The 26163-nt window shown below is 37.0% G+C and overlaps 1 protein-coding gene across 7 annotated transcripts in view; it reads right to left on the bottom strand.

Moving 5' to 3' along the window:
• Positions 1 to 26163, bottom strand: part of SANBR (SANT and BTB domain regulator of CSR) — a 70174-nt gene that overhangs the window by 8909 nt on the left and 35102 nt on the right. For 6 of the 7 annotated variants that reach the window (XR_013831015.1, XR_013831016.1, XM_079940699.1 and 3 more), the window contains 8 exons: positions 18203 to 18348; positions 17210 to 17306; positions 16204 to 16236; positions 14846 to 14945; positions 2878 to 2969; positions 1595 to 1623; positions 1443 to 1516; positions 869 to 957 (listed from right to left, as the gene is read on the bottom strand). Coding sequence is in view for 4 of the 7 variants with exons in the window: in XM_079940699.1 (XP_079796825.1) it covers positions 869 to 957; positions 1443 to 1516; positions 1595 to 1623; positions 2878 to 2969; positions 14846 to 14945; positions 16204 to 16236; positions 17210 to 17306; positions 18203 to 18348 (660 nt within the window). In the remaining 3 variants the exon portion in view is untranslated. Of the gene's footprint in view, positions 1 to 868; positions 958 to 1442; positions 1517 to 1594; positions 1624 to 2877; positions 2970 to 14742; positions 14946 to 16203; positions 16237 to 17209; positions 17307 to 18202; positions 18349 to 26163 lie in introns of those variants that run through there. The other variant, XR_013831017.1, reaches the window with a different exon arrangement.

The following is a 26163-nucleotide window of genomic DNA, read 5'->3' on the forward strand; positions in this document are numbered from 1 at the left end:
TTAATTTACATTTCCCTAATGACTAATGAAGTTGCATCTTTTCCTGTGCTTATTTGCCACCTGTATCCCTTCTTTCTGAAGTGTATGATTAATCTTTTGCCCACTTATTGTCATTGGGTTGTTTATTTTATTATTGAGTTTTGAGAATTCTTTATATATTTTGGATATAAATCCTTTACCAGATAAATATTTTACACATACATTCTCATAGTTTATGGCTTGTCTTTTCATTCTCTTAATAATGCCTTTCAAAAAGAAGTTTTAAATTTTGATGAAGTCCAATGTGCCAATTTTTTTCTTTTATGGATAATGCTTTTGGTGTGGTAGCTAAGAAATATTTGCCTAACCCATGGTGATAAAGATTTTTTTTCCTGTGTTTTGTTCTTGTAGGGAAGTAAAATTTTAAATAAAAGAATTAGGGGCAAGTGTTACTGTGAATACATAATACTGGTACTAATGATGATACATAATGTTATGACTAACATGTAATTCAGTAAGAGTAAGGTATTTCTTGTGATCATTTTCATCAAGGTAACATCTTATTTTAAAGATAATGTCTAAGCACTGCATGCAGAGTTGATGAAAATTAGCAACTTCCAGGGGTCACCCTCCGGACAGTTAATCTGCTCGTGGTTGGACATTACACTTTCAGTAACAATGTACTTTACTATGTGTGTTATAGAGAGGACCTATGGACTGTAAGAGGTGGTGAAAAACTTATGTGAACAAACTGGCTAACCGCTACAGAATATAAAAATACATAAAAAATTTACTCTTTTAAAATTATAAAGCATCTTTATACTTATGATGAAAATAAAGTAGGAAGGCATATCCAAGCAAGCACAGTACCCGAGTACATAATTCTTACTTCTTTTGCTTCCTTTGACTTGACTCGGTCCAGATCACCCAATCTCATCTTTATTAGGTGCCCTGTAATTTCAGACATCCGCCGTTGATCTGAAGGTAAAAATTAATAAACCTTACTTTTTATGAGGATGTTTTATTACTTTTATTTCTTAAAGAAGATTGCAATCATCAAGAGTTTATGAAAATATCATTGGATATTATTTATAGACACATACACCTATTTATCTTTGAAGGATTTTAGGCTGCAAGTGGCAAAATGGCTCATATACAGATAACTGTGCTGCTTTTAATATTACTGTAAATCAGCCTAAGACATATTCAGCCTTCTTGAGAGTGGAGGTAGTGGGTGAAAGTCAGTCTGAGAGGCCTCAAAATGACAGATACATAAAACAACATATTATCTACTGGGATTGTCTAGTAATGAAAACTCTGGTTGATGCCTAAGGGAATGTGCTAATTCTGGGCCTTATTCCAGTTGGAATCTTTAAAGCTATTCAGCATACTTCATAAAATAAAAGATTCCTATCATTGCTATTTAGACCTAATTTGTACACTACACAAATAATAAAACTTACCATCTTCTCTTTGTGCATCTTGGTTGAATCTCAAGGATCTTGTGGCATCCCACTTATTCTTCTGCATACTCACACTATTGAAAAAATTAAACAAAAATCAGCACTGATGCTTTTACAGTGAACATCTGACTGGATTAAGGAGCAATACTCACATGAAAGGAGACACATCTCTAGAAGTTGACTAAAAAAAAGTAGACAACATTAAGGCCCAATTAGAACATATTTATTGATTAGTGTTATAGGTAATATAAAAAGAGTTTACATTTATTGGATGCAAGATACTGTACCAAGAGCATTACAAGCATTCTTTCACTGAAGCCTTGCAACTACCATGTGAGATAGGTGCTACTATTACCTCCATAATAAACAGCTTCAGAGAAGTTAAGAAACTTTCCACAGAGAAACAGACCTAGAATTTGAACCCAGTTTTATTTGTCTGACCTGGAAGCCCCCCACCTCTATGCAATCTTTTAGAATTCACTCATTCTGTGCCTGTGGTCCTTAATATGGAGATGAACGTACAACCCATCCAACATATATTGTGTGGAACTTGTTTGAACCCCAGCTTTTCACACATTTTTACAATCTATAGTTTCTCTTTTAGCCAACTGTAGTTATACTGTTCTCTTATTCCTACCTGGCTTTTTACTCCTTCCTTTGAAGGCACGGGGAAATAAGAATAATTTTAAAAGGTCATAAAATATTTATTTTAAAAATTTAAAGGCTACTTATTTTTTGAACAAGTTAATACTGGTTCAAAATTCAAGAAGTACAAACAGCACATATATTAAAAAGCCTCTGTCCCCCAGACATTCAGTTCCCTTCCTTAGGGGCGACTAATTTTATCAATTTCTTGTATAGCTTTCCACAGATATTTTATGGATATACAAGAAAATTCATATATATTCCTTCATCTAGTCTACAAAAATGGTAGCATAATATGCCACTATACATACTGCTCTGCACTTTTCCTTTTTTTCTTTTTATTGAAGTATAGTTACTTTACAATGTTGTATTAGTTTCTGGTGTAAAGTGATTCAGTTATATATATATATATATATATATATATATATATATATATATATATATTCTTTTTCACATTCTTTTCCATTATAGTTTATTATAAGACATTAAATATAGTTCCCTGTGCTATACAGTAGGACCTTGTTGTTTATCTATTTTATATATAGTAGTAGTTTGTGTATGCTAATCCCAAACCCCTAATTTCTCTCCCCCAAACTCACTTTCCTTTTTTCATGTGTCAATATACCTTAGAGATCTTTAATCTCAGTCTTTATAGTGATTCTTCACTCATTTTTACACTGCTAGCATTCCACTGTGGCATTCATTACTCTTCTTTTTCGAATTTTTCCTGGCTGTACCTGCTTATTTCTCAATATGAACTTTAGAATAGTAATAGATAATTTAGTGTTACCTTCTCCAATGCCTTTTCTTTCTTCTGACCACAGGGTGAAGACATCTGCTTTTTTGGTTGTTTAGTGAATTTCTTTGGCTTCTCCTTTTTCCCTGATAACAGAAGGTCAATGTTATGAGCATAAGTCCCATATACTTTTCCCATGCACTTGTCACATTCAAACAATAAAACCACTGAAAAATAAAACATTGTTTTTAAAAACTAACAAATTACCTTGGGATAAAAAGTAACTATATGGAGAAATCAAACTAAAACTGCTTTACAGAGGTTCATTTTAATTACTTTTCTTCTTTCTACTTGGTGAAAATCTTTGCGGAAAAAAATGAGGGCAATGAATTCCAAGTGCCAGTGAAATTAAATACAGAAACATGTTGGGGAAATTATTCATATTTCTTTCTCTGAATCTAATTTGCCAGTGGAGTCACACCTCCTAATTCCAAATTTTTTATATAAAAAATAACTATAACCCAGAAAAACACAATTTGAGAATGGGAGGAAAGAAGAGCTCACAAAAAATCTTTAAAATGTCTTTTGTTCATGCAGGAGGTGGGCTATGAAGGTAGAACATAAATGATCTTGTGACGAACCAGATCTGGGACAAAGTATATTTGAAACTAAGGCATTCCTGCAGTCAGTATTCTGCTTTACTCTGGCTGACAGTTTAGTGGAGAAAGGAGAGAGGCAAAAAGGAGGGGAAAGAAGTATTTCTCTAAAAACAATGTTTAAAGGTTAAGAATAGCACATTAGAACACTGTTTCCCAAATATCAATTATTTGTACACCACCTTCACACTTTTCTTTTTTTTAAACTTTTTTTTTTTTTTTAATTTTTATTTTTTGTGGTACGCGGGCCTCTCACTATTGTGGCCTCTCCCTTTGCGGAGCACAGGCTCCGGACGCGCAGGCTCAGTGGCCATGGCTCACGGGCCCAGCCGCTCCGCGGCATGTGGGATCTTCCCGGACCGGGGCACGAACCCGTGTCCCCTGCATCGGCAGGCGGACTCTCAACCACTGCGCCACCAGGGAAGCCCACCTTCACACTTTTTGTTCTATCTTAAAAGGGAAACTTTATCACTACCATAAATGAAAAACCTGTAAAATGTGCTATATAGAAGCTAATTTTGAAGATAACAGAAAAAGACAAAACAACATCAATAATCTGGATAGATTTATTTGCCTGCTGGCAAGCCCTGAGCCCCTGACGTGTCTCTCTGTTAAAGTGGGAGATTTAAGCGTTATAAAATTTCTAAAAGCCATGATAGGGTGGGACATATGATAATGGCAGTGTGAAAAGGTTGGATAATTCCTTCCCTAAAAACAGAACAAAAATATTATAAACAACCATCTGCAGGTACTGGGGAATAGTCAAAGGAAGACAGGAAGTTCAGTGTTTACGTTTGAAAGATGCAAGAGCTAAGAGCTGTGAGTTTGTGGCTTTCTTGTCTGAGGGCACTTCCCCACCTCCCCAGTTCAGGGAGGAAAATTACAGCCTTGAGTTCTAGGGAGAAGATGATAAAGTTCGAAGCAACAGAGAAGCTGGAATTTTTTTTTTGGCCGTGCCACGTGGCTTGTGGGACCTTAGTTCCCTGACCAGGGATTGAACCCATGCTCCCTGCAGTGGAAGCGCAGAGTCCTAACCATTGGACTACCGGGGAATCCCCAAGAAGCTGGAAATTTAAAGGGGAAAATATGGACGCAAGAAAGAGACTTGAGGTCTAAAATGTGAGTATAAACTATGCCCAAATTCCTAGCTGAGTGTTAAACTCTGCAGGTATATGGGAGACCCTAGGAAGCCCCGCTAAAAAGGTAAGCAGAAACTAGGGTGGGGTGTTGATCCTTGCAAGACGGAACTGTTCTTTGCGAGATGTGGGAGTTTCTTGTGCCTTCTGACTGAATGATTTCCCCAAACCGCCTTTAGCTTGAGCTTCTGAGAGTCTTATAGTCTTGAGGTATCAGAGGTCAGACTTGGGAACTGGAAAAACAAGTAGGAATCTAGGAGGGAACCCAAAAAGCAAGGAAACCACTAAGCAGGTGAGCCCCCAAATCTGAATATAAATTCTGTCCAAATCCTTGGCTGACCACTAAACTACACAGGCTGGTGTGGCCCCTGGGGGTGGGGTGGGGGCAGGCTAACGCAGTAGCAGTCAGCAGCCAAAAAACCTATGAAAAACACCATCCACTGCATACCAGCCAGGAGACAGATTTTGCAGTTTGGGTCCAGCAGGTTAATTGCTTACTAGAACAAAAATCCCAACAATCCTCAGAAGAACAAAAGAGATTTCAGAGTTGCACAAAGATAATCTACGATGTCCAGTTTTCACTGAAAAGTTATGAGATACAGAAAGTGAAAAGAAAAGAAACAGTCAGAAAACACCCAGAAAAGAAACAGTCAATAGCAACTGATCCTGAGAGGGCCAGCATGTTGGACTTAGGAGACAATAACTTCAAAGCAACTATTATACATATGTTCAAAGGAAAAATGGTAGTATTGAGTAAGCACATAGAGAATCTCAACAGAGAAACGTAAAGTATAAAAGAACCAGGGGGAAATTCTAGAGCTGAAAGGCACAATAATTGAAAGGAAAAAATGTACCAGATGGGTTCAAGAGAAAATGTGAAATGGCAGAAAAATGAATCAGTGAATGTGAAGTTATCAAAAGGTCATAGGTGTACTGGAGCTCCAGAAAACGAGTGAGAAAAAGGGGCAAAAAAAAATACTTAAAGAATAAAGATTGTAAGACAACATTAATTTACAGATCCAAGAAGGTCAACAAATCCCAAGTAAGATAAACTCAAAGAAAGTCACATGTAGGCATACCATAGTTAAGCTTCTAAAAGTTACAGATAAAAAGAAAACCTGGGGGCTTCCCTGGTGGCGCAGTGGTTGGGGGTCCGCCTGCCGATGCAGGAGGCACGGGTTCGTGCCCCGGTCCGGGAGGATCCCACGTGCCGCGGAGCGGCTGGGCCCGTGAGCCATGGCTGCTGAGCCCGCGCGTCCGGAGCCTGTGCTCCGCAGCGGGAGAGGCCACAACAGTGAGAGGCCCGCGTACCACAAAAAAAAAAAAAAAAAAAAAAGAAAACCTGGAAAGCAGCATGATTAAAAGTGCACATTACATACAGAGGGGAACAATTTTATCACAATGACTGACTTCTCATCAGAAACAATGGAGGCCAGAAGACATTGAAATGACATATTTATTTATTTATTTTTTAACTGGCCGATATTATGTTTAATGGTTAAACACTAAAGGCATTATCATTGAATAAAGAACAAGACAAGAATGAAAACCACCACCACTGGAAATTTTAGCCTCTGTAAAAAACAAGGAAAAATATTGAGATATATGAGACCAATTTTATCACAATGACTGACTTCTCATCAGAAACAATCAAGGCCAGAAGACATTGAAACAACATATTTAAAGTGCAAAAAGAAAAAACTGTTATTAACAAAGAATTATATATCAAGAAAACTCTACTTCAAAAACAAAAGCAGGGACTTCCCTGGTGGCGCAGTGGTTAAGAATCTGCCTGCCAGTGCAGGGGACACGGGTTCGAGCCCTGCTCCGAGAAGATCCCACATGCCGAGGAGCAACTAAGCCCGTGTGCCACAACTACTGAGCCTGCGCTATAGAGCCCATGAGCCACAACTACTGAGCCCGCGTGCCACAACTACTGAAGCCGCGTGCCTAGAGCCCGTGCTCTGCAACAAGAGAAGCCACCACAATGAGAAGCCCGCACACCACAATAAAGAGCAGTCACCACTCGCCACAACTAGAGAAAGCCCGTGTGCAGCAACGAAGACCCAAAGCAGCCAAAAATAAATAAATAATTAATTAATTTTTTTAAAAAAGCAAGGGGCTTCCCTGGTGGCGCAGTGGTTGAGAATCCACCTGCCAATGCAGGGGACACGTGTTCGAGTCCTGGTCCGGGAAGATCCCACATGCCGTGGAGCAACTAAGCCCGTGCGCCACAACTACTGAGCCTGTGCTCTAGAGCCCAGGAGCCACAACTACTGAGCCCACGTGCTGCAACTACTGAAGCCTGCGCGCCTAGAGCCCGTGCTCTGCAACAAGAGAAGCCACCACAAGGAGAAGCCCGTGAACCACAAAGAGTAGCCCCTGCTCACCGCAATTACAGAAAGCCCGTGAGCAGCGACGAAGGCCAAAAATAAATTAATAAATTTTTTTTAGATGATGATATGGATTTTCTCCTTTATTTTGTTAATATGGTGAAATGTATTTCCAAATGTAAAACCAAACTTGCATTCCTGATATAAACATTACTTGGTCAATTACTTGATATATTAACCTTTTTTTTTTTTTTACTGGATTTTATTTGTTAATATTTAAAAGTTTTTTATTTTGATGATATGTTTTTTATTCTTCAATTGTTAATATGGTGTATCACATTGATTGATTTGCGTATATTGAAGAATCCTTGCATCCCTGGGATAAATCCCACTTGATCACGGTGTATGATCCTTTTAATGTGTTGTTCATTTCTGCTTGCTAGTATTTTGTTGAGGATTTTTGCATCTATATTCATCAGTAATATTGGTCTGTAATTTTCTTTTTTTGTAGTATCTTTGTCTGGTTTTGCTATCAGGGTAATGGTGGCCTCGTAGAACGAGTTTGGGAGGGTTCCTTCCTCTGCAATTGTTTGGAAGAGTTTGAGAAGGATGGGTGTTAGCTCTTCTCTAAATGTTTGATAGAATTCACCTGTGAAGCCATCTGGTCCTGGACTTTTGTTTGTTGGAAGATTTTTAATCACAGTTTCAATTTCATTACTTGTGATTGGTCTGTTCATATTTTCTATTTCTTCCTGATTCAGTCTTGGAAGGTTATACCTTTCTAAGAATTTGTCCATTTCTTCCAGGTTGTCCATTTTATTGGCATAGAGTTGCTTGTAGTAGTCTCTTAGGATGCTTTGTATTTCTGTGGTGTCTGTTGTAACTTCTCCTTTTACATTTCTAATTTTATTGATTTGAGCCCTCTCCCTCTTCTTTTTTAAATTTTTTATTTAATTATTCCTTTATTTAATTTTTGACTGCTTTGGGTCTTCACTGCATGCGGGTTTTCTCTGGTTGCTGAGAGTGGGGGCTACTCTTCGTTGTGCACAGGCTTCTCATTGCAGTGGCTTCTCTTGTTGCGGAGCACAGGCTCTAGGCACGTGGGCTTCAGTAGTTGTGGCACACAGGCTTCAGTAGTTGTGGCACACAGGCTTCAGTAGTTGTGGCTCGCGGGCTCTAGAGCGCAGGCTCAGTAGTTTTGGCACACGGGCTTAGTTGCTCCGAGGCATGTGGGATCTTCCCTGACCAGGGCTCGAACCCGTGTCCCCTGCATTGGCAGGCGGATTCTTAACCACTGCGCCACCAGGGAAGCCCCTCCCTCTTTTTCTTGATGAGTTTGGCTAAGGGTTTATCAATTTTGTTTATCTTCTCAAAGAACCAGCTTTGAGAAGTTTTATTGATCTTTGCTATTGTTTTCTTTGTTTCTATTTCATTTATTTCTGCTCTGATCTTTATGATTTCTTTCCTTCTACTAACTTTGGGTTTTGTTTGTTCTTCTTTCTCTAGTTCCTTTAGGTGTAAGGTTAGATTGTTATTTGAGATTGTTCTTCTTTCTTGAGGTAGGCTTGTATTGCTATAAACTTCTCTCTTAGAACTGCATCCCATAGGTTTTGGATCGTCGTGTTTTCATTGTCATTTGTCTCTAGGTATTTTTGATTTCCTCTTGGATTTCTTCAGTTATCTCTTGGTTATTTAGTAACGTATTGTTAAGTCTCCATGTGTTTGTATTTTTTAACGTTTCTGTGTAATTGATTTCTGATCTCATAGCGTTGTGGTCAGAAAAGATGCTTGATATAATTACAATTTTCTTAAATTTACTGAGGCTTGATTTGTGACCCAAGATGTGATCTATCCTGGAGAATGTTCCATGTGCAGTTGAGAAGAAAGTGTAATCTGTTTTTGGATGGAATGTCCTATAAATATCAATTAAATCTATCTGGCCTATTGTGTCATTTAAAGCTTGTGTTTCCTTAGTAATTTTCTGTTTGGATGATCTGTCCGTTGGTGTAAGTGAGGTGTTAAAGTCCCTAACTATTGTTGTGTTACTGTCAATTTCCTCTTTTATAGCTGTTAGCAGTTGCCTTATGTATTGAGGTGCTCCTATGTTGGGACCATATATATTTATAATTGTTATGTCTTCTTCTTGGATTGATCCCTTGATCATTATGTAGTGTCCTTCCTTGTCTCTTGTAACATTCTTTATTTTAAAGTCTATTTTATCTGATATGAGTATTGCTACTCCAGCTCTTTTGATTTCCATTTGCATGGAATAACTTTTTCCATCCCCTCACTTTCAGTCTGTATGTGTCCCTAGGTCTGAAGTGGGTCTCTTGTAGACAGCATATATACGGGTCTTGTTTTTGTATCCATTCAGTGGGCCTGTATCTTTTGGCTGGAGCATTTAATCCATTCAGGGTTAAGCCAAAAATTAAAAAAAAAAAAGCAGAGATTGTCAAACTAGATAAACAAGCAATTACCAACAATATGCTATCTACAAGATACACAATTTAAATTAAATTTTATTTATTCATTTATTTTTGGCTGTGTTGGGTCTTTGTTGCTGTGTGCGGGCTTTCTCTAGTTGCGGCGGGCAGGGGCTACTCTTCGTTGTGGTGCGTGGTCTTCTCATGGCAGTGGCTTCTCTTGTTGCGGAGCATGGGCTCTAGGTGCACGGGCTTCAGTAGTTGTGGCACGCGGGCTTCAGTAGTTGTGGCTCGCAGGCTCAGTAGTTGTGGCTCGCAGGCTCTAGAGAGCAGGCTCAGTAGTTGTGGCACATGGGCTTAGTTGCTCTGCAGCATGTGGGATATTCCCAGACCAGGGCTTGAACCTGTGTCCCCTGCATTGGTAGGCAGATTCTTAACCACTGCGCCACCAGGGAAGTCCCCACACTTTAAATTTAAAAACACGAAGAAGTTGCAAATAAAAGGATAGAAAAAAGATATGTCATCCAATTGGTAAACAAAAAAAATCTAGAGTGATTATGTTAATATTAAACAAAACAGACTTTCAGACAAGCAGTTTTACTATAGACAAGGAGGGGTAAATCATGAGAAAAGAGTCAATACACTATAAATGTATATGTGCCTAATTACAAAGCTCTAACACATACCCAGAGCAAAAACTGACAGACTTGAAAGGAAAAATACATAAATTAACAAGCATAGCTTGAGATTTCGATACTACTCTCTTAGTAATTGATAGAACAAGTAGTCAGAATATGATTAGAGAAGACTTGTACCAGAAAATCAAACCAACTTGACCCTACCTTTAAAGACTACTCCACCTATAACAGCAGAATTCACATTCTTTTCATGCACATATGGAACACATGTCAATAAAATTTAGAAGATGAAACCACAGAGTACATTTTCTGACCATGATGGAATTAAATTAGAAACCTACAACTGGGAAGTATCCAGAAAAATCTGAAAATATTTGGAAATTAAACACATTACTAAACAACACATGGGTCAAAGACAAAATCATAAGGGAAATTAGAAAATATTTTGTATTGAATATAAATGAAAAAAGATATATCAAGTCTATGAATACTTAAAAGCAGTGCTTAGAGTGAAACTTATAGCTTTAAATGCTTATACTAGAAAAGAAGTAAAATAACAATGATTTTGGGCTTCCCTGGTGGCGCAGTGGTTGAGAGTCCGCCTGCCGATGCAGGGGACACAGGTTCGTGCCCTGGTCTGGGAAGATCCCACATGCCGCGGAGCGGCTATGCCCGTGAGCCATGGCCGCTGAGCCTGCGCGTCTGGAGCCTGTGCTCCGCAATGTGAGAGGCCACAACAGTGAGAGGCCTGCGTACCGCAAAAAAAAACCCAAAAAAACCCAATGATTTAAGTTTCCACTTTAAGAACCTAAAAAAAAGAGTAAATTAAGTCCAAAGTAATTACAAGGAAGGAAATAGTAAATATAAGAGGGAAAATCAATGAAATATAAAATAGGCAAACTATAGAGAAAGTCAATGAAATCAAAAGCTGGTTCCTTGAAAAGATCAATAAAACTAATAAACCTCTAGCTAAACTGACCAAGAAAAAAAGAGATAAGACACAAATTATCAATATCAGGAATGAAAGAGGGACATTACTAGAGATCCTTCAGACAAAAAAGGATAATAAGGAAATACCATGAGCAACTTTATGCCAATAAATGTGACAACTTGGATAAAATGGACACATTCCTTGAAAGAAATTATCAAAACATTCAAGAAGAAATAGAAAACCTGAATAGCACTATATTAATTAAAGACCTTAACTGATAATTAAAAAGCTTCCTATAAAGAAAACTCTAGGCCCAAATGACTTTACTACTGAATTTCACCATACTTTTAAGGGACAAAGAATACAAATACTACACAAATTCTTTCAGAAAAGAGAAGTGAACATTTTCCAACTCATTTTATGAGGTATTAACCTGATAACAAACTTGAAGAAGACATCACAAAAAAACTACAGACAAATATCCCTCATGAACACAAACAAAAAATCTTTAACAAAACACAAGCAAGTCCAATACACTAACATATAAAGAGAAAAACACCTCACGACCAAGTGAAGCTTACCTTGGAAGACTGATGTAACACTTGAAAAATCAATGTAATTCATCATATTGATATAATGATGGAGAAAGACTATATTATCATCTCAGTAGATGGAGAAAAAGCATTTGACAAAATTCAACACCCATTCATGTGGCAAACTAGAAATAGAAAGGAACCTCCTCAACCTAAGAAAGGGCGTTTATGAGAAGCCAACAACTAACGTTACATACTTAATGGTTAAAGATAGAGGGGACCTCCCTGGAGTCCCAGTGGTTAAGACTTTGCCTTCCAGTGCAGGGGGTGTGGGTTTGATCCCTGGTCGAGGAGCTAAGATCCCACAAGCCTCGCAGCCAAAAAAACCAAAACATAAAACAGAAGCAATACTGTAACAAATTCAATAAAGACTTTAAAAATGGTCCACATCAAAAAAAAATCTTTAGTAATATAAGGATTGAATGCTTTCCCCCTAAGATAAGGAACAAGGCAAGGATGTCTGTTCTCACCACTTCTATTCAACATCAGGTCCTAACCAACACAAAAAGGCAAGACAAGAGATAAAAGGCATAGATACTGAAAGCAATCTAATAAGCAAAGAAAAATTAAGTCAATTTAGCAAGGTCATAGGATACAAAGTCAATACACAAAGACCAGCTGTATTTCAATATTACCATTAATGAACAATTGGAAAATTTTAAAAACCTACTTCCATTTATAAAAGCATAAGAAAATACTTAGGAACAAATTTAACAAAAGATGTTACAATGTTTGCATAATGAAACTACAAAACATGATTGAGAGACATTAAAGAAGACTTAAATAAATGGAGAGACAGTCCGTGTTCATGGATTGGAAGACTTGCCGTTGGGAAAAAAAAGAGCAACATACAGCTTCAACACAATTCCAATACCAAAATAAACTAAGACAAGAGAACAGTTTTGGAGGACTCACACCACTGATTTCAAGAGTCACTAAAAACTACAAAAATTAAGACAGTGTGACATTGATATACTGATGTAAAGACAGAAGAATCAATGGAAGAGAACAAAGTTCAGAAGTAGATCCATATGTAATGGTCAACTGATTCTTTAACAAAGTTGCTAAAGTAATCCAATGGGGAAAGAACAGTCTTTTCAACAAATAGTACTAGGACAACTGGCTATGCCTATGGAAAAAAGAAAGGAATCTTGACTCTTACCTCATACCACACACAAAAATTAACCTGGAAGGTATTGTATACTTAAATATAAGAGCTAAAGTCATAGAACCTCTAAAAGAAAACATAGAAAATCTTTGTGACTTTGGGGTAGCCAAAGATTTCTTAGCTAGTAAAGCCTGAAACATAAAAGGAAAGCTAAAAAATTATAGTTCACAAATTAAAAACTTTTGTTTTCAAAAGACAATGTTAATAAAAGTAAAAGGCAAGTCATAGACTAGGGAAAAAAATATGCAAAACATATGGACTTGTATCCACAAATATATAAAGAACTCTTACAATTCAATAAGGCAAACAATTCAATTAAAAAAGATTTAAGGCAAAAGATTTAAATAGACATTTCACAAAAAAGACATATAAATGACCAAGAAGCACATGAAAAGATGCGAAGAATTACACACACACTAGAATGCCTAATATTAAAAAAAACCCACAATAATACCAAGTATTGGTACAAATGTGTAGCGACTGGAACTCTCATACATTGCTGGTGGGATGCAAAATGGTACAGTCACTTTGCAAAACAGTTTGGCAGTTCCTTATAAAGTTAAACATACACTGAGCATGTGACCCAGCAATTCCACTTGTAGGTATCTACCCAAGAGAAATGAAAACATATGTCCACACAAACTTTTACGCAAATGTTCACAGCAGCATTATTCATAACAGCCAAGAACTGAAAAGAACCCAAATGTCCATGAAATGGTGGATGGATGAACAGATTATGGTGTATTTCTACAATGGAACACTACTCTGCAATACAAAAGAACAAACTACTGATACACACAACAAATGGATGAATCTCAAAAACATCATACTAAGTGAAAGAAGCCAGACACAAAAGGCTATTCATGATTCCATTTATATGAGATCTTAGAAAAGGTAAACCACAGTGACAAAAAGCAGATTATTGGTTGCCTGGGATTGGGAGTGGGGAAAGGGAACTGAGTGTAAAGGGTTAGAAGGAAACTTTCTGGAGTGATATTCTAGGTCTTGATTTTGGTGGTGGTTATACAACTGTGCTTAAACTCGTCAGTGTGTACACTTAAAAATGAATGAATTTTATTACATGTAAACTATACCTCAATCAACTGTGAAACACACACAACATAGTAGCATTTTCTCCTTCACTAATTAGTATTGAAAAATAATTGATAAATGACTAATTTTTTCATTAGGGGAATTCAACATGTAAAGAAAAATTATATAAAACTTAAGAAATAAGACAAAGGGAAGACTGCATGTCCTTTAAGTGATATACTGGAGGACTGCTTACTTAATCCTCTAAGAGAACGTCCTTATGTTTGACTTTCCTGTCTACTATTGATTGAAGGCCCAGATACTGTGAATTTTCATGTTACCTTACAAATTTTTCTAACAGAAATGCAAATGATTTCTGTCCAATAGAAAAGATAACCCCAGGACTTCCCCGTTGGTCCAGTGGTTAAGATTCCATGCTTCCACTGCAGGGGGCACGGGTTTGATCCCTGGTTGGGGAACCGAGATCCCGCATGCCGCGTGTCGGGGCCAAAAAAAGGAAAAAAGGAAAACAAAGATAACCCCGGTGGTTATGGGTTTATTGCCTTGTATGACATTAATCAGTGTTGTATCTAATTTGCAGTCTTTTTTTAACATTCTTTTTTCAAATGCCTACAAATACCTGAGCCTTCAAATGCTTAACCCTAACCCTAACCTTCCCTGCTATTTCTCTCACTAATGGGTTGAAAAATTTTGACACAAGTTCATTCTATAGTTGTATAAAGTTATGGTTTTAACTTAAAAAATCATACTTTGATGACTATTATTTAATGCTTCATTTGAGTGTCACTTCAAATCATCTCAGGTACAATGAGATAGTCACACATTTTGAGAAACCCATTAGGTTACACCTGAAATGAAAACTTGGAGGGTTATTTCTTAGTATACAGCACTTTAAAAAAAATAACTTTATGAGTATTCTGTGTTAGTGTCAGGGTTAGGGAATCTTGATGAAGCCTCTATTATTTATTTTTTCCATGTTGTAACCTACCATGTAGACTTATAAAGCCAATTCTTCATCCCTTGCATTAAATCCTTTGGAATATACCCTCCTCATAAAAGTGAGACTTGATTTTTAACTTAGAAATCCATACTTTGTTTCTTGGATATTTCTTCTTCATCTCCAACTTCATCTTCAGTGACCTCGGACCCAGTGGTATATTCTTCTTCTTCTGAAAATAATGACTGCTGTTTCTGAATTGAAAAAACAAATACATTGTATTAAAACTGTATATTATCACATCACCAATGAATTCTTTCAAACACACTCATCTAAATTTATTTTGGATGAATGAGCCAAACAAGAACTGATAAAATGACCACTGTCTAGCACAACTTTCAGGAAATGGATGTAAGAATTTCTACATTTAGGACAAGATAGCATTACATTAAATATTTTAAAAATTTATTTCCTTCACAGATTCTAGCAGAGTGATGGGCACATTATAAGTACTCAGTATTTGTTGAACTGCACTTCTATCACTCAATTGAAAGTATTTTCCTTGATATTAAGATTAAATTAGGGACTTCCCAGGTGGTCCAGTGGTAAAGAATACGCCTTCCAATGCAGGGGATGCGGGTTCAATCCCTGGTCAGGGAACTAAGATCCCACAGGCCGTGGGGCAACTAAGCCCGCATGACACAACTACTGAACTCATGTGCCTTAACTAGAGAGCCTGCGTGCTGCAAACCAGAGACCACACTCTCTGGAACCCACGCGCCACAACTACAGAGCCCACGCACCCTGGAGCCTGCGTGCCACAACTAGAAAAGCGAAAAAAAAAAAAACCCACATGCCACAACTAGAGAAGCGTGCGCAGCACAACGAAAAATCCCCTCATGACTCAACGAAGATCCCTCCGCGTGCTGCAACTAAGACCTGATGCAGCCAAAAATAAATAAACCTAAAAAAAAAGATTAAACTAAAATACAATAATTGCCAATATGAATGTAGTCTCATAAACAAGTATATGTGCACATTCTCTGGGTGAATGTGGTGCTGGATCATCTGAACGTATCGTCATCAGTTTCCTCCATCTATCTACCCTACTGTCTGTTATCACTGATACAAATTTCTATTCCATTCTTGTGAATACTGGTGGCAGATGGCACAGTAATGGCAAATAGGTAAAAAACAACAAAAAAAATCAATCAAACAACCAAATAACTGGAACTTAATTGATATGTTGTTTTGTTCAATGTTCTAAATGTGACTTAAAAGTGACTTTAAAAAAGTCATTTAAGAAAACTTATGGATTATGCAGCTAGATAATGGAGTATGTGCCTGTTTTAAACAATGACTTTTTAATAAGTGCGAAATTACAGAAGCTGAAAAGGATGATATACATTTAACTAAAATCTATAAAATTAGATACTCATGAGATTTTATTAAACTGAACTTTGATTTAGGAAGAAAGAGATTCATGAAAGTGAAATATAGTTGCTCACTTACCAGCTGCAGTGTCCAGTTTTTCAGTGATAAGAACTATAAAAAAAACAAAGGAATAAGAGATTAATATATCTGCATCTACCCAGATTGCAGCTCCTTATTTTCATATGGATATTGTAGAAGAGTTGGAAAAAGTTAAAAAAGTTCATTCCCTTCTAGGTTGAAACATAATTTTAAACTCATCTAAAAATGATATAGTACAATCTTTTGTATTCCCTGCCCAGAAAAAATGTGTATGTCTACAAAAAAGAAAAAAAAAAAAAATCAACATTTCCTAGGGTCATTTCCAAAGGACAAGTAAATCACATATAGAGATAATATAATTTTATATTGTGAATTATTTCAATCACTTTTTAATGTTTATATTCTATTATAAATTAAGGAACCAGATTATATATGGATATTCAAGAAATCTAATTTGCTATTTTGTATATAATTTATAAATAAATGTTAGTAATTAAACACAGCCATCTAAAGTTTATAATGCGTTTTACATGGAACATTTCATTTTCTCAAGTAAATGCTACTTCAACTAACACAGACAGGAAGTTCACAGGCAAACAGAGACTCCCTGGCTGTTAGTAACAGGAATCAAAGGAATCAATGCTTTCCAGTCACCTTGAAAATACCTCAGTTTTGAAACCCTGGAAAAACTAAATGCATTACTGAATACAATTAACAAAAAGAATTTCATACCAAAAAATGTTTACAGGACTAGGAGGGGATAAAATATCCCATTCATACTGTCTTCATTTCTCAAATCATTATTTGTCCATAATAAACCCTGAAGACTATATTTTCCCCCAAATTTAAGTTGATTAATTATTAATTCTTTGAGTGCAAGGAATGCATCATCTTTATAGTCCTGTTAACTCAGCATAATACCTTGTTATGAGAGTTAATGCATATTAATGGAAAATTTCAGTATTAAACAGATCAAATTTCTGTCAAAAATTAAATATTATCAATTGTTTTTATAAAGAAAGAATAAATGAAGCAAGCTACTTACAGCATTGAGCTCCCCACTCTTGGGGCCCCATGGTGTATTTGGCTCCAGTAAAACATCACAGTCTAGACCCTTTTCATCACAGGGACCACCAGAATCACTTGAAAGGAAAAGACATTTTATGGAGAAGTGTTCAATTTAAGATTTTTTTTTTGGCCTTGCTGCACAGCTTGCAGGATCTTAGTTGCCCAACCAGGGATCAAACCTGGGCCCTGCCAGTGAAAGTTGCCGAGTCCTAACCACTGGACCGCCAGGGAATTCCCCAATTTCTTAAGAATTTAAATGCAAACAATATCTTTTCTTATTGCAAATGTTTTATAAATTGCTCTTTAGAAATACAGTTCTTGAGTATAAAGGTATGCCACTTCAACATTTACATTTCTTAATGCATCTAGTGACTCCCCCAGCATAAGTCACTCCATATGGGGGGAGCACCACTATACTCCAAACACTGTACCTGCCAGGTGGTGAAACAGGCTGCTATGGTGGATACTGCTTTGAGGACAGCTTTTATCAGAGAGTCCTCCTACCCCCAACCTGACAGCCTGTTGCAACTGTAAAATGATGGAAGTGACTTCATTAATTACTGAATCCAAGGAGTTCAAATTTATGCAAAGATAACCTCAACCATCAATTTATTTTTCTAGTTCCATCAATTTATTTTTCTAGTTCCATCAATTAGCTAAGATGGGCTTAAGTAACTTGGAAAACATTTTTTAAATCCTCTAAAATTGGAGTGTGGGCCCCACCCTTTGAATCACCAGGAACTCCTATTATTAGTTTTTCTTCCCCTTGGACTTCCAATATTTAGAGGTTTTTTTCCTACCAAATAAACATCTGCTTGCTCTTATTGTAAGCTAACATATAATTTCAGCTAGGCTTTCTGAAATAACGAAAACGACTGCCATTACTGATTTGGGGAGGTACTGGGGGGTAGAGGATTCCAGGATGCGAACCATTGAATAAAGTCGCAGTACACCATTTCCCCCACCTCACCTGACTGTATCTTTAGCAAAAGGCACAAGAATGACATCTTTGTGTTTCTGCAGATCATCCAGTATTCTGGCAGTTGGGCAGGACAGCAAATCTTCACCTTCACCTTGATCACGAAGAACCACCATGTGGTCCTTCACTTTACAACCCTGTCACGTAAAAGACTAAATTTGAGAGGTTCGTTCATTATAGAAACATTCCTTTAAAGACGACTGTATGTTTCTGTTCTTCTTTGCCCCGTCATACCATCCTACTAACACTTTTACACCTTTCTCAGTATCTCAAAAGATAATACTCATACAGAAAAGAGCATGAAACATAAATGTATACCTTAACAAATATCCATGTAACACTATCCACACTAAAAAACAGAATATTGCCAATACTCCAGGATTCCTCTTGGGCCCATTCCCAACCATAATTGCCTCCATCCTTCCCAAAGGATAACCTCTACCTCGACTTTTATGGTTCTCACTTTCTTGCTTATACCTTTTACCACTTAAGGATGTATTCCTAAACACTACAGTTTAGTTTGTCTCATTTGTATTGTTTTTTTTTTGAAATAAATTTATTTATTTATTGGCTGCATTGGGTCTTTGCTGCTGCACACGGGCTTTCTCTAGTTGTGGTGAATGGGGGCTACTCTTCGTTGTGGTGCGCCGGCTTCTCATTGCAGTGGCTTCTCTTGTTGCGGAGCACAGGCTCTATGTGCACGGGCTTCAATAGTTGTGGCACATGGGCTCAGTAGTTGTGGCTCGTGGGCTTTAGTGCTCAGGCTCAGTAGTTGTGGCCCACGGGCTTAGTTGCTCTGCGGCATGTGGGATCTTCCCGGATCAAGGCTCGAACCCATGTCCCCTGAATTGGCAGGCGGATTCTTAACCACTGCGCCACCAGGGAAGTCCCATCTCATTTGTTTTAATACTATGTTTTTGTGATTCAACCATGTTACTACATGTAACTAACATTTGCTTTAATGGACAGTATGCCATTGTATGAATAATCACAATTTGCTTATCTATTCTACAGCTGGTGGATGGGTTATTTCCAGTTTGGAACTAGTCCAAGTAGTAGTATTATGAACATTCCTTAACATGTTTCCTGATGCACAAGTGCTCATGTATACCAAATTAAATTACTATCAGCAGTGTACGAGAGTTCTCATTACTCTATGTTCTTGATAACACTTGGTGAGACATTTTAATTGTAGTCATTCTGGTGAGCATGTAGTGGTATCTGTGGTTTTAATTTGCATTTCCCCAATTACAAATGAGGTTGAGCTCCTTTTCATGTTTACTGAACAACAAGGAACTTTCTGGTGTGAAGTTCCTATTGTCATTTTCTTATTAATTTGTACAAGTCAAAAAAATCTTAATATGAACCTTTTATGGATATGTGTTGCTAATATCTGGTCCCACCTGTGAGTTTGTCTCCTCAGTTTCAGTTTATTTAATGTAGTTAATGTACTTGAATTTAAAATCTCTCCCTTTATGGTATTATCTTTTAATAGCTTTATAAGATTTTTATTCTTTTCTGGCCACCCTGCACGGCTTGCGGGATCTTAGCTCCCTGACTAGGGATTGAACCCGCTCCCTCGGCAGTGAGAGCACAAAATCCTAACCACTGGACTGCCAGGGAATTCCCAGCTTTATTAGCTTTTGTTTCACACATAGGCTTTTGGGGGGAATAGTTTGGGCTATTTTTTCCCCATTTTGATATCCCGATGTCCCGGTACCTCTTATTGGAAAGTCTATCCTTTGCCTACTGCTCTGTAACGTCACCTCTGTCACAGTAGCTAAGTAGCTTTGAGTACAAAGTACTCAAAGTATCTAAGTAGCTTTGAGTACAGACATTCCTTGGTATCTGTGGGGGATCGGTTCTAGGAGTCCCCATACATACCAAAATCCACAGATTCAACTAACCGCAAATTACGTAGTACTGTACATCTTTATTTTTTTAAATTCATGTATAAGTGGACCTACACAGTTCAAACCAGTGTTGTTCAAGGGTTAAATGTACTTCATTCTCTGCTACTGATCCACCTGTTTAATCTTTATCAGTATCACTCTGTCTTAATTACCTAAGACTTAAAATAAATTTTGATACTGAGCAGAGAAAGTACTTCTACCTTTGTGTTCTCTGAGAGTATCTTAGCTATTCTTGGCCCTTTGTATTTCCATAAATATTTCAGGATCAGCTTAGAAAAGTTCCTGATAAAAACCTGTTAGGATTTTTACTGAGATCGCATGGATCTATATAGGTCAGTTTGGTGAACATTTATATCTTTACAATATTGAGTCTGAATCCATGAACATGGTATAAAAATCCATTTTTTAGTTTCATTTTCTCTGAATAATGTTTTATGTTTTCTATATAGAGTTCTTATGTTTTATTTTATTAGATTTATTCCTAGATACTTATTTTTAGGTTACTGTAAGTGGTTTCTTTTTATAAATTTCATTTTCTAATCTCATTGGTTTATAGAAATACAACTGATTTTTGTAAATGATTTTTAATAGATCAATCTTAAATTCTTACTAATTCTAATGATTTGTCTGTAGATTCTTCAGGGTTTTCTACATTCACAATTATCATCTGCAAATTATGAGAGCTCCATTCAATCTCTATAACCTTTTAATATTTCTTTTTCTTGTGTTAATATACTGTTCAGGACCTCCAGATCAATTTGAATAGAAGTATGTTGACAATGAGCATCCTTATCATGCTCCCAATTTCAAAGGAAAATTTTTCTACATTTCACTATCAAGTGTAATATTTGCTGTAAGTCTTATATTATCTATCCTTTATTAGATTACATCATGTCCCTTTTATTTCCATTAGTAAGAATTTTAAATTTTTGTTTCTGCTTTTTTATCATTCCACTCATTCCCTTCACACACATTAATTCAGAAGTTATACACCCTTCTAGGCTTTTAGTGGTTACCCTAGAACTTATTACATGTATCCTCGACTTATCAAAGTCTAATTTGTTAATACACTCCCTAATGCAAGACCTTTTAAACTCCATTTCATCACTCTCCCAACTTATAGGCTATTATTATGGATTTTATTATTATACACTAAAATGTATAGTATATATCAATTATTTTAAAATTGTCTATATGATTAATGTAATTATACATTTATTAAAAACACACACATAAAGCATTACCACTATTGTTTTACCATTATTGCTTCATACAGCCAATGTTCATTTAGATTTACCAATATATTAATTTCTTTCTTTGGTCTTCATTCCTTCCTGTATCTTGAGAACATCCATTAGTATTTCCTTTTTTTAAAAAAAAATTTTTATTTATTTATTTTTATTTATTTGGCTGCACCAGGTCTTAGCTGCATCACGTGGGATCTTTGTTACAGCATGTGGGATATCTTTAGTTGTGACACGTGGGCTCTTAGTTGCGGTATGTGGGATCTAGTTCCCTGACCAAGGATCGAATCCGGGCCCCCTGCATTGGGAGCGTGTAGTCTTAACCACTGGACCTCCAGGGAAGTCCCAGTATTTCCTTTTTAAAGCAGTTTGCTAGCTGCAAATTCTTTCAATTTTTCTTTGCCTAAAAAATCTTTATTTTGCTTTCATTCTCAAAGGATATTTAAGGAAGGCACAGATTTTCTAGATTATTAACTATTTCTTTTGTCATACTGCAGACCTAGTAGAGGGACTTCCCTGGTGGTGCAGTGGTTAAGAATCTGCCTGCCAATGCAGGGGACACGGGTTTGAGTCCTGGTCCAGGAAGATTCCACATGCCATGGAGCAACTACCGAACCTGCACTCTAGAGTCCGCAAGCCACAACTACTGAGCCCACGCGCCTAGAGCCTGTGCTCAGCAACAAGAGAAGCCACCACAATGGGAAGACTGTGCACCACAACAGAGTAGCCCCCGCCCGCCACAACTAGAGGAAGCCCATGCGTAGCAACGAAGACCCAACACAGCCAAAAACAAACGAATAAATAAATAAATTTATAAAAACAAAACAAAACAAACAAAAAAGACCTAGTGGACTATACCTTGGCTTCCATTGCTATTGCTGAGATGTGAACTCTAATTATTGATTTTTTGAAGAGATTCTATACTTCTTCCCTCTGGTTGCTTTAAAAATGCGCTTTTTGTTTTCTGCAGTTTCATTATGATAGGTATGGGTATGATTTTTTTTTCCTGAAAGACATTCTTTTTTTAAACTAAAAAAATTTTTTTCTTCCAGTTTATTGAGATATAATTGACCTACAGCACTGTAGAAGTTTAAGGAATACAGCATAATGATTTGATTTACATACATTATTAAGTTATTATCGCAATAAGCTTAATGAACATCCATCATCTCATATAGGTACAGAATTAAAGAAATAGAAGATTTTTTTCTCTTGGGACAAGAACTCTTAGGATTCACTCTCTTAACATTTATATATAACAGTTACATTTATCATGTTGTATATTACAGGATTTCTTATCTTATTGGGAGTCAATGAAATTCTTGAATCTATAAATTAATATCTCTCAATAATTCTGAAATATCTTAGCCATTATCTCTTCAAATTTTGCCTCTGATCCATTCTTTTTCTCTTCTAAGGGGAAACCCCACTAAAAACTTAGACTTTCTCACACAAAAACACAAATACTGTATGATTCCACAATAGAGGTAGTCAAATTCATAGAGACAAAGTAGAGTGGTGGTTGCCAGGAGGCAATGGGAATTGTTCATTAGGTAGAGAGTTTCAGCTTTGCAAGAGGAAAGAGTTCTGGAGATGGGCTGCACAACAGGAATATATTTAACATTACTGAACTGTATGCTTAAAAAATGATGATGGGGACTTCCCTGGTGGTGCAGTGGTTAAGAATCCACCTGCCAGTGCAGGGGACATGGGTTCGAGCCCTGCTCTGGGAAGATCCCACATGCCACGGAGCAACTAAGCGCGTGCGCCACAACTCCTGAGCCTGTGCTCTAGAGCCCATGAGCCACAACTACTGAGCCCACATGCCACAACTACTGAAGCCTGCGAGCCTAGAGCCCATGCTCTGCAACAAGAGAAGCCACCGCATTGAGAAACCCATGTACCACAACAAAGAGTAGCCCCCACTCACTGCAACTAGAGAAAGCCCGTGCACAGCAACGGAGGCCCAAGGCAACCAAAAAAAAAAAAAAAAAAAAAAAGATGGCAAATTTATGTTATGCTTACTTTACAGTTAAAAAATATTAGACATGTACTCTCTAGGTCTCTTACTTTCTTTTATATTTCTCATAATTTTGTCTGTCTGTGCTTCATTCTGGATAGTTTCTTCTGACTTTTATGTTTCATTTTACTAATTTTTCAGCTAACTTGCTGTTAAATTTGCCACTGATCTTAAATTTGTTATTACGTTTTTCAGTAGTAGCATTTCTATTTGTTTTTATTTAAACTCTCTGTCACTTTAAAAATATATATATTTATTTATTTATTTGGCTGCGCTGGGTCTTAGTTGTGGCATGTGGAATCTTTTCAGTTGCTGCATGCGGGATCTTTAGTTGCATGCATGTGAACTCTTAGTTGTGGCATGTGGGATCTAGTTCCCTGACCAGGGATCAAACCCAGGCCCCCTGCATTGGGAGCATGGAGTCTTAGCTACTGGACCACCAGGGAAGTCCCTCTTTGTCACCTTTTATAGTTTATAATTCCCTGTCAAAAATTTCTGAACTTGGCTTCTATCAACTTAAACTAGTAATCTTATTATGTGTCAATAATTCCAATATGTGAGTTCTTTGTCATTTATTTTTGTTGTCTAAGTTCTGCTGTTCCCATTCTTGGTAACTTATTTTCATCTATGTCAGGTTATCTTTGTATGCTGAATATTTTGTTTAAAAATTTTTTTGTATAAATAATTTGAGGTATAGAATAATGTTCTCTTTCTTCAAAGAGGATGTTTATTGCTTTTGCCAGATGTCTGGGGACCATGGCAATCCAGGATTACCTTAACCCAAGTTCAGGGCCTGAATTTCTTAGGCTACCCAAATAAATCAAAACCAGGTTGCTATTCAATCAAGGGAAGGTTTGCTTCTCATTTCCTCTTATTTTCTTTGGGATACCAATAAAAAGTGTAGGGCTGGGGATGTTATTCATTAATGTCCCCATTCTTGGCATCCTAACTACTGGACCTGATAGGCACCAAAAGCTCAGCCCAGACTCTCAGCTGTCTCTTTCAGTTTGGTCATCACCTCCAGGACAAAAATGGCCCTAAGTGCTGGCTCACTTCTTTGGGTTCCCATCATCTCTTATATCTTAACACTAATTCCCCATTAGCTCTTTGATGTTTTTAATATAATCTTTACAGTTATATTTCATACTTCTTTTTTTAGTTACCTTTTGATGGGAGCATTAGTCTGAATTACTTAGTCTGCCATTACTGGAAATATAACTCACCAAATGAGCTATTCATATTTCACTTAGTCTAAGAAATCACTTTAATCAATTTCCATGATGTTGCACACCAGACTTAAAATACAATTTAGCTGCTATTTATTCCTGAATCCTCTCACAATGAATGGAATAGCAGTAGTCAATACAACCAGTAAATAGACAACAAAAAGCCAAAGAGATACAACGCTTAGAAATATTGTTCAAAGTGATATAAATGTGACAGTTAAAAGAGAAGCTTGACCATAAAGAAATGCAATGACTAAATCATGTTACTGCAAAAACATAACAATAATCATGAGTTAATGCAATTATCTTGGGCCTATCAAAGCGAACCCCATTTTGCTTAAAGTCTCATGCCCCATTTAAATAGCTTTGTGTGAAAAGCGTTATCTAAAACTTTAAACATGAACATGAACATTATAAGGGTAACCTATTTATTACTTCACCAATAAAATTTCTGACTAATCAAAACTGCTAATTGGATCGTAAATATAAGAAATTTCTTAATCCAGCTTAAATTTCATGATCCATCATTTTAATAACATCTATGGCTAATACTCCAAATTCCTTGCCCCTAAATTTCATTATACTCATCGGGATGAGCTCAAATACCTACTTTCTCTATGCCTGCACTCAAGCAGCTAAGGACTGCTGGAGAGAGTGATATTAAAAGGCATGTTGGATTTCACTGTAAATTCATGATCACCAATCTCCAAAGGGCTTCCAAACTGCCTCATAACCTACAAGATTTCTTTGGAAAATTCACTCTCCTGGTTTCCAAAAAGACTATTTCAAACCTTTGGTACTTCTTTCAAACCTTGGACCCTTCTCTCTTCCCCCTCATTCTTTTTTTTTTTAATAAAGAATTCTTTTATTTTTTTAGATTTATTAATTAATTATTTATTTATTTGTATTTGTATTTTTTGGCTGCCCTGGGTCTTAGTTGCTGCACTTGGGATCTTCACTGTGGTGCGCAGGCTTCTCTCTAGTTATGGCGTGTGGTGCGCAGGCTCCAGGGCACGTGGGCTCTGTAGTTTGCGGCACGCAGGCTCTAGTTGAGGTGCGTGAGCTCAGTAGTTGTGGCACGTGGGCTTAGCTGCCCTGCAGCATGTGGGTTCTTAGTTCCCTGACCAGGGATCGAACCCGCCTCCCCTGCATTGTAAGGTGGATTCTTTACCACTGGACCACCAGGGAAGTCCCTTCCCCCTCATTCTTAGCAGATGACTTTACCTTCTACTTTACAGAGAACAGAAAAGATAATAGGTTAGAACAACTTATCATCCAAATGACAAAAACACAATTTTACTATTATCTGCAACCATCCTACTCTTCTCTCCTGTTATAATAGAGGGGCTGCCCTTCCTCCTCTCTAAACAAATACTGCCATATGTGCTTAAAATTGCACCTTATCCTGCCTCCTCATAAACCTTGTACTATCAATCTCTCCTCCTCAACTGGATCCTTCTTACTGACTTTTTAAAATGTCTCTCCTACAGTCTCTTCAATAAGTGGTGCTGGGAAAACTGGACAGCTACATGTGAAAGAATGAATTTAG

Source organism: Stenella coeruleoalba (genome assembly GCF_951394435.1).
Source record: "Stenella coeruleoalba genome assembly, chromosome: 13".
Classification (NCBI taxonomy): Eukaryota; Metazoa; Chordata; class Mammalia; order Artiodactyla; family Delphinidae; genus Stenella; species Stenella coeruleoalba.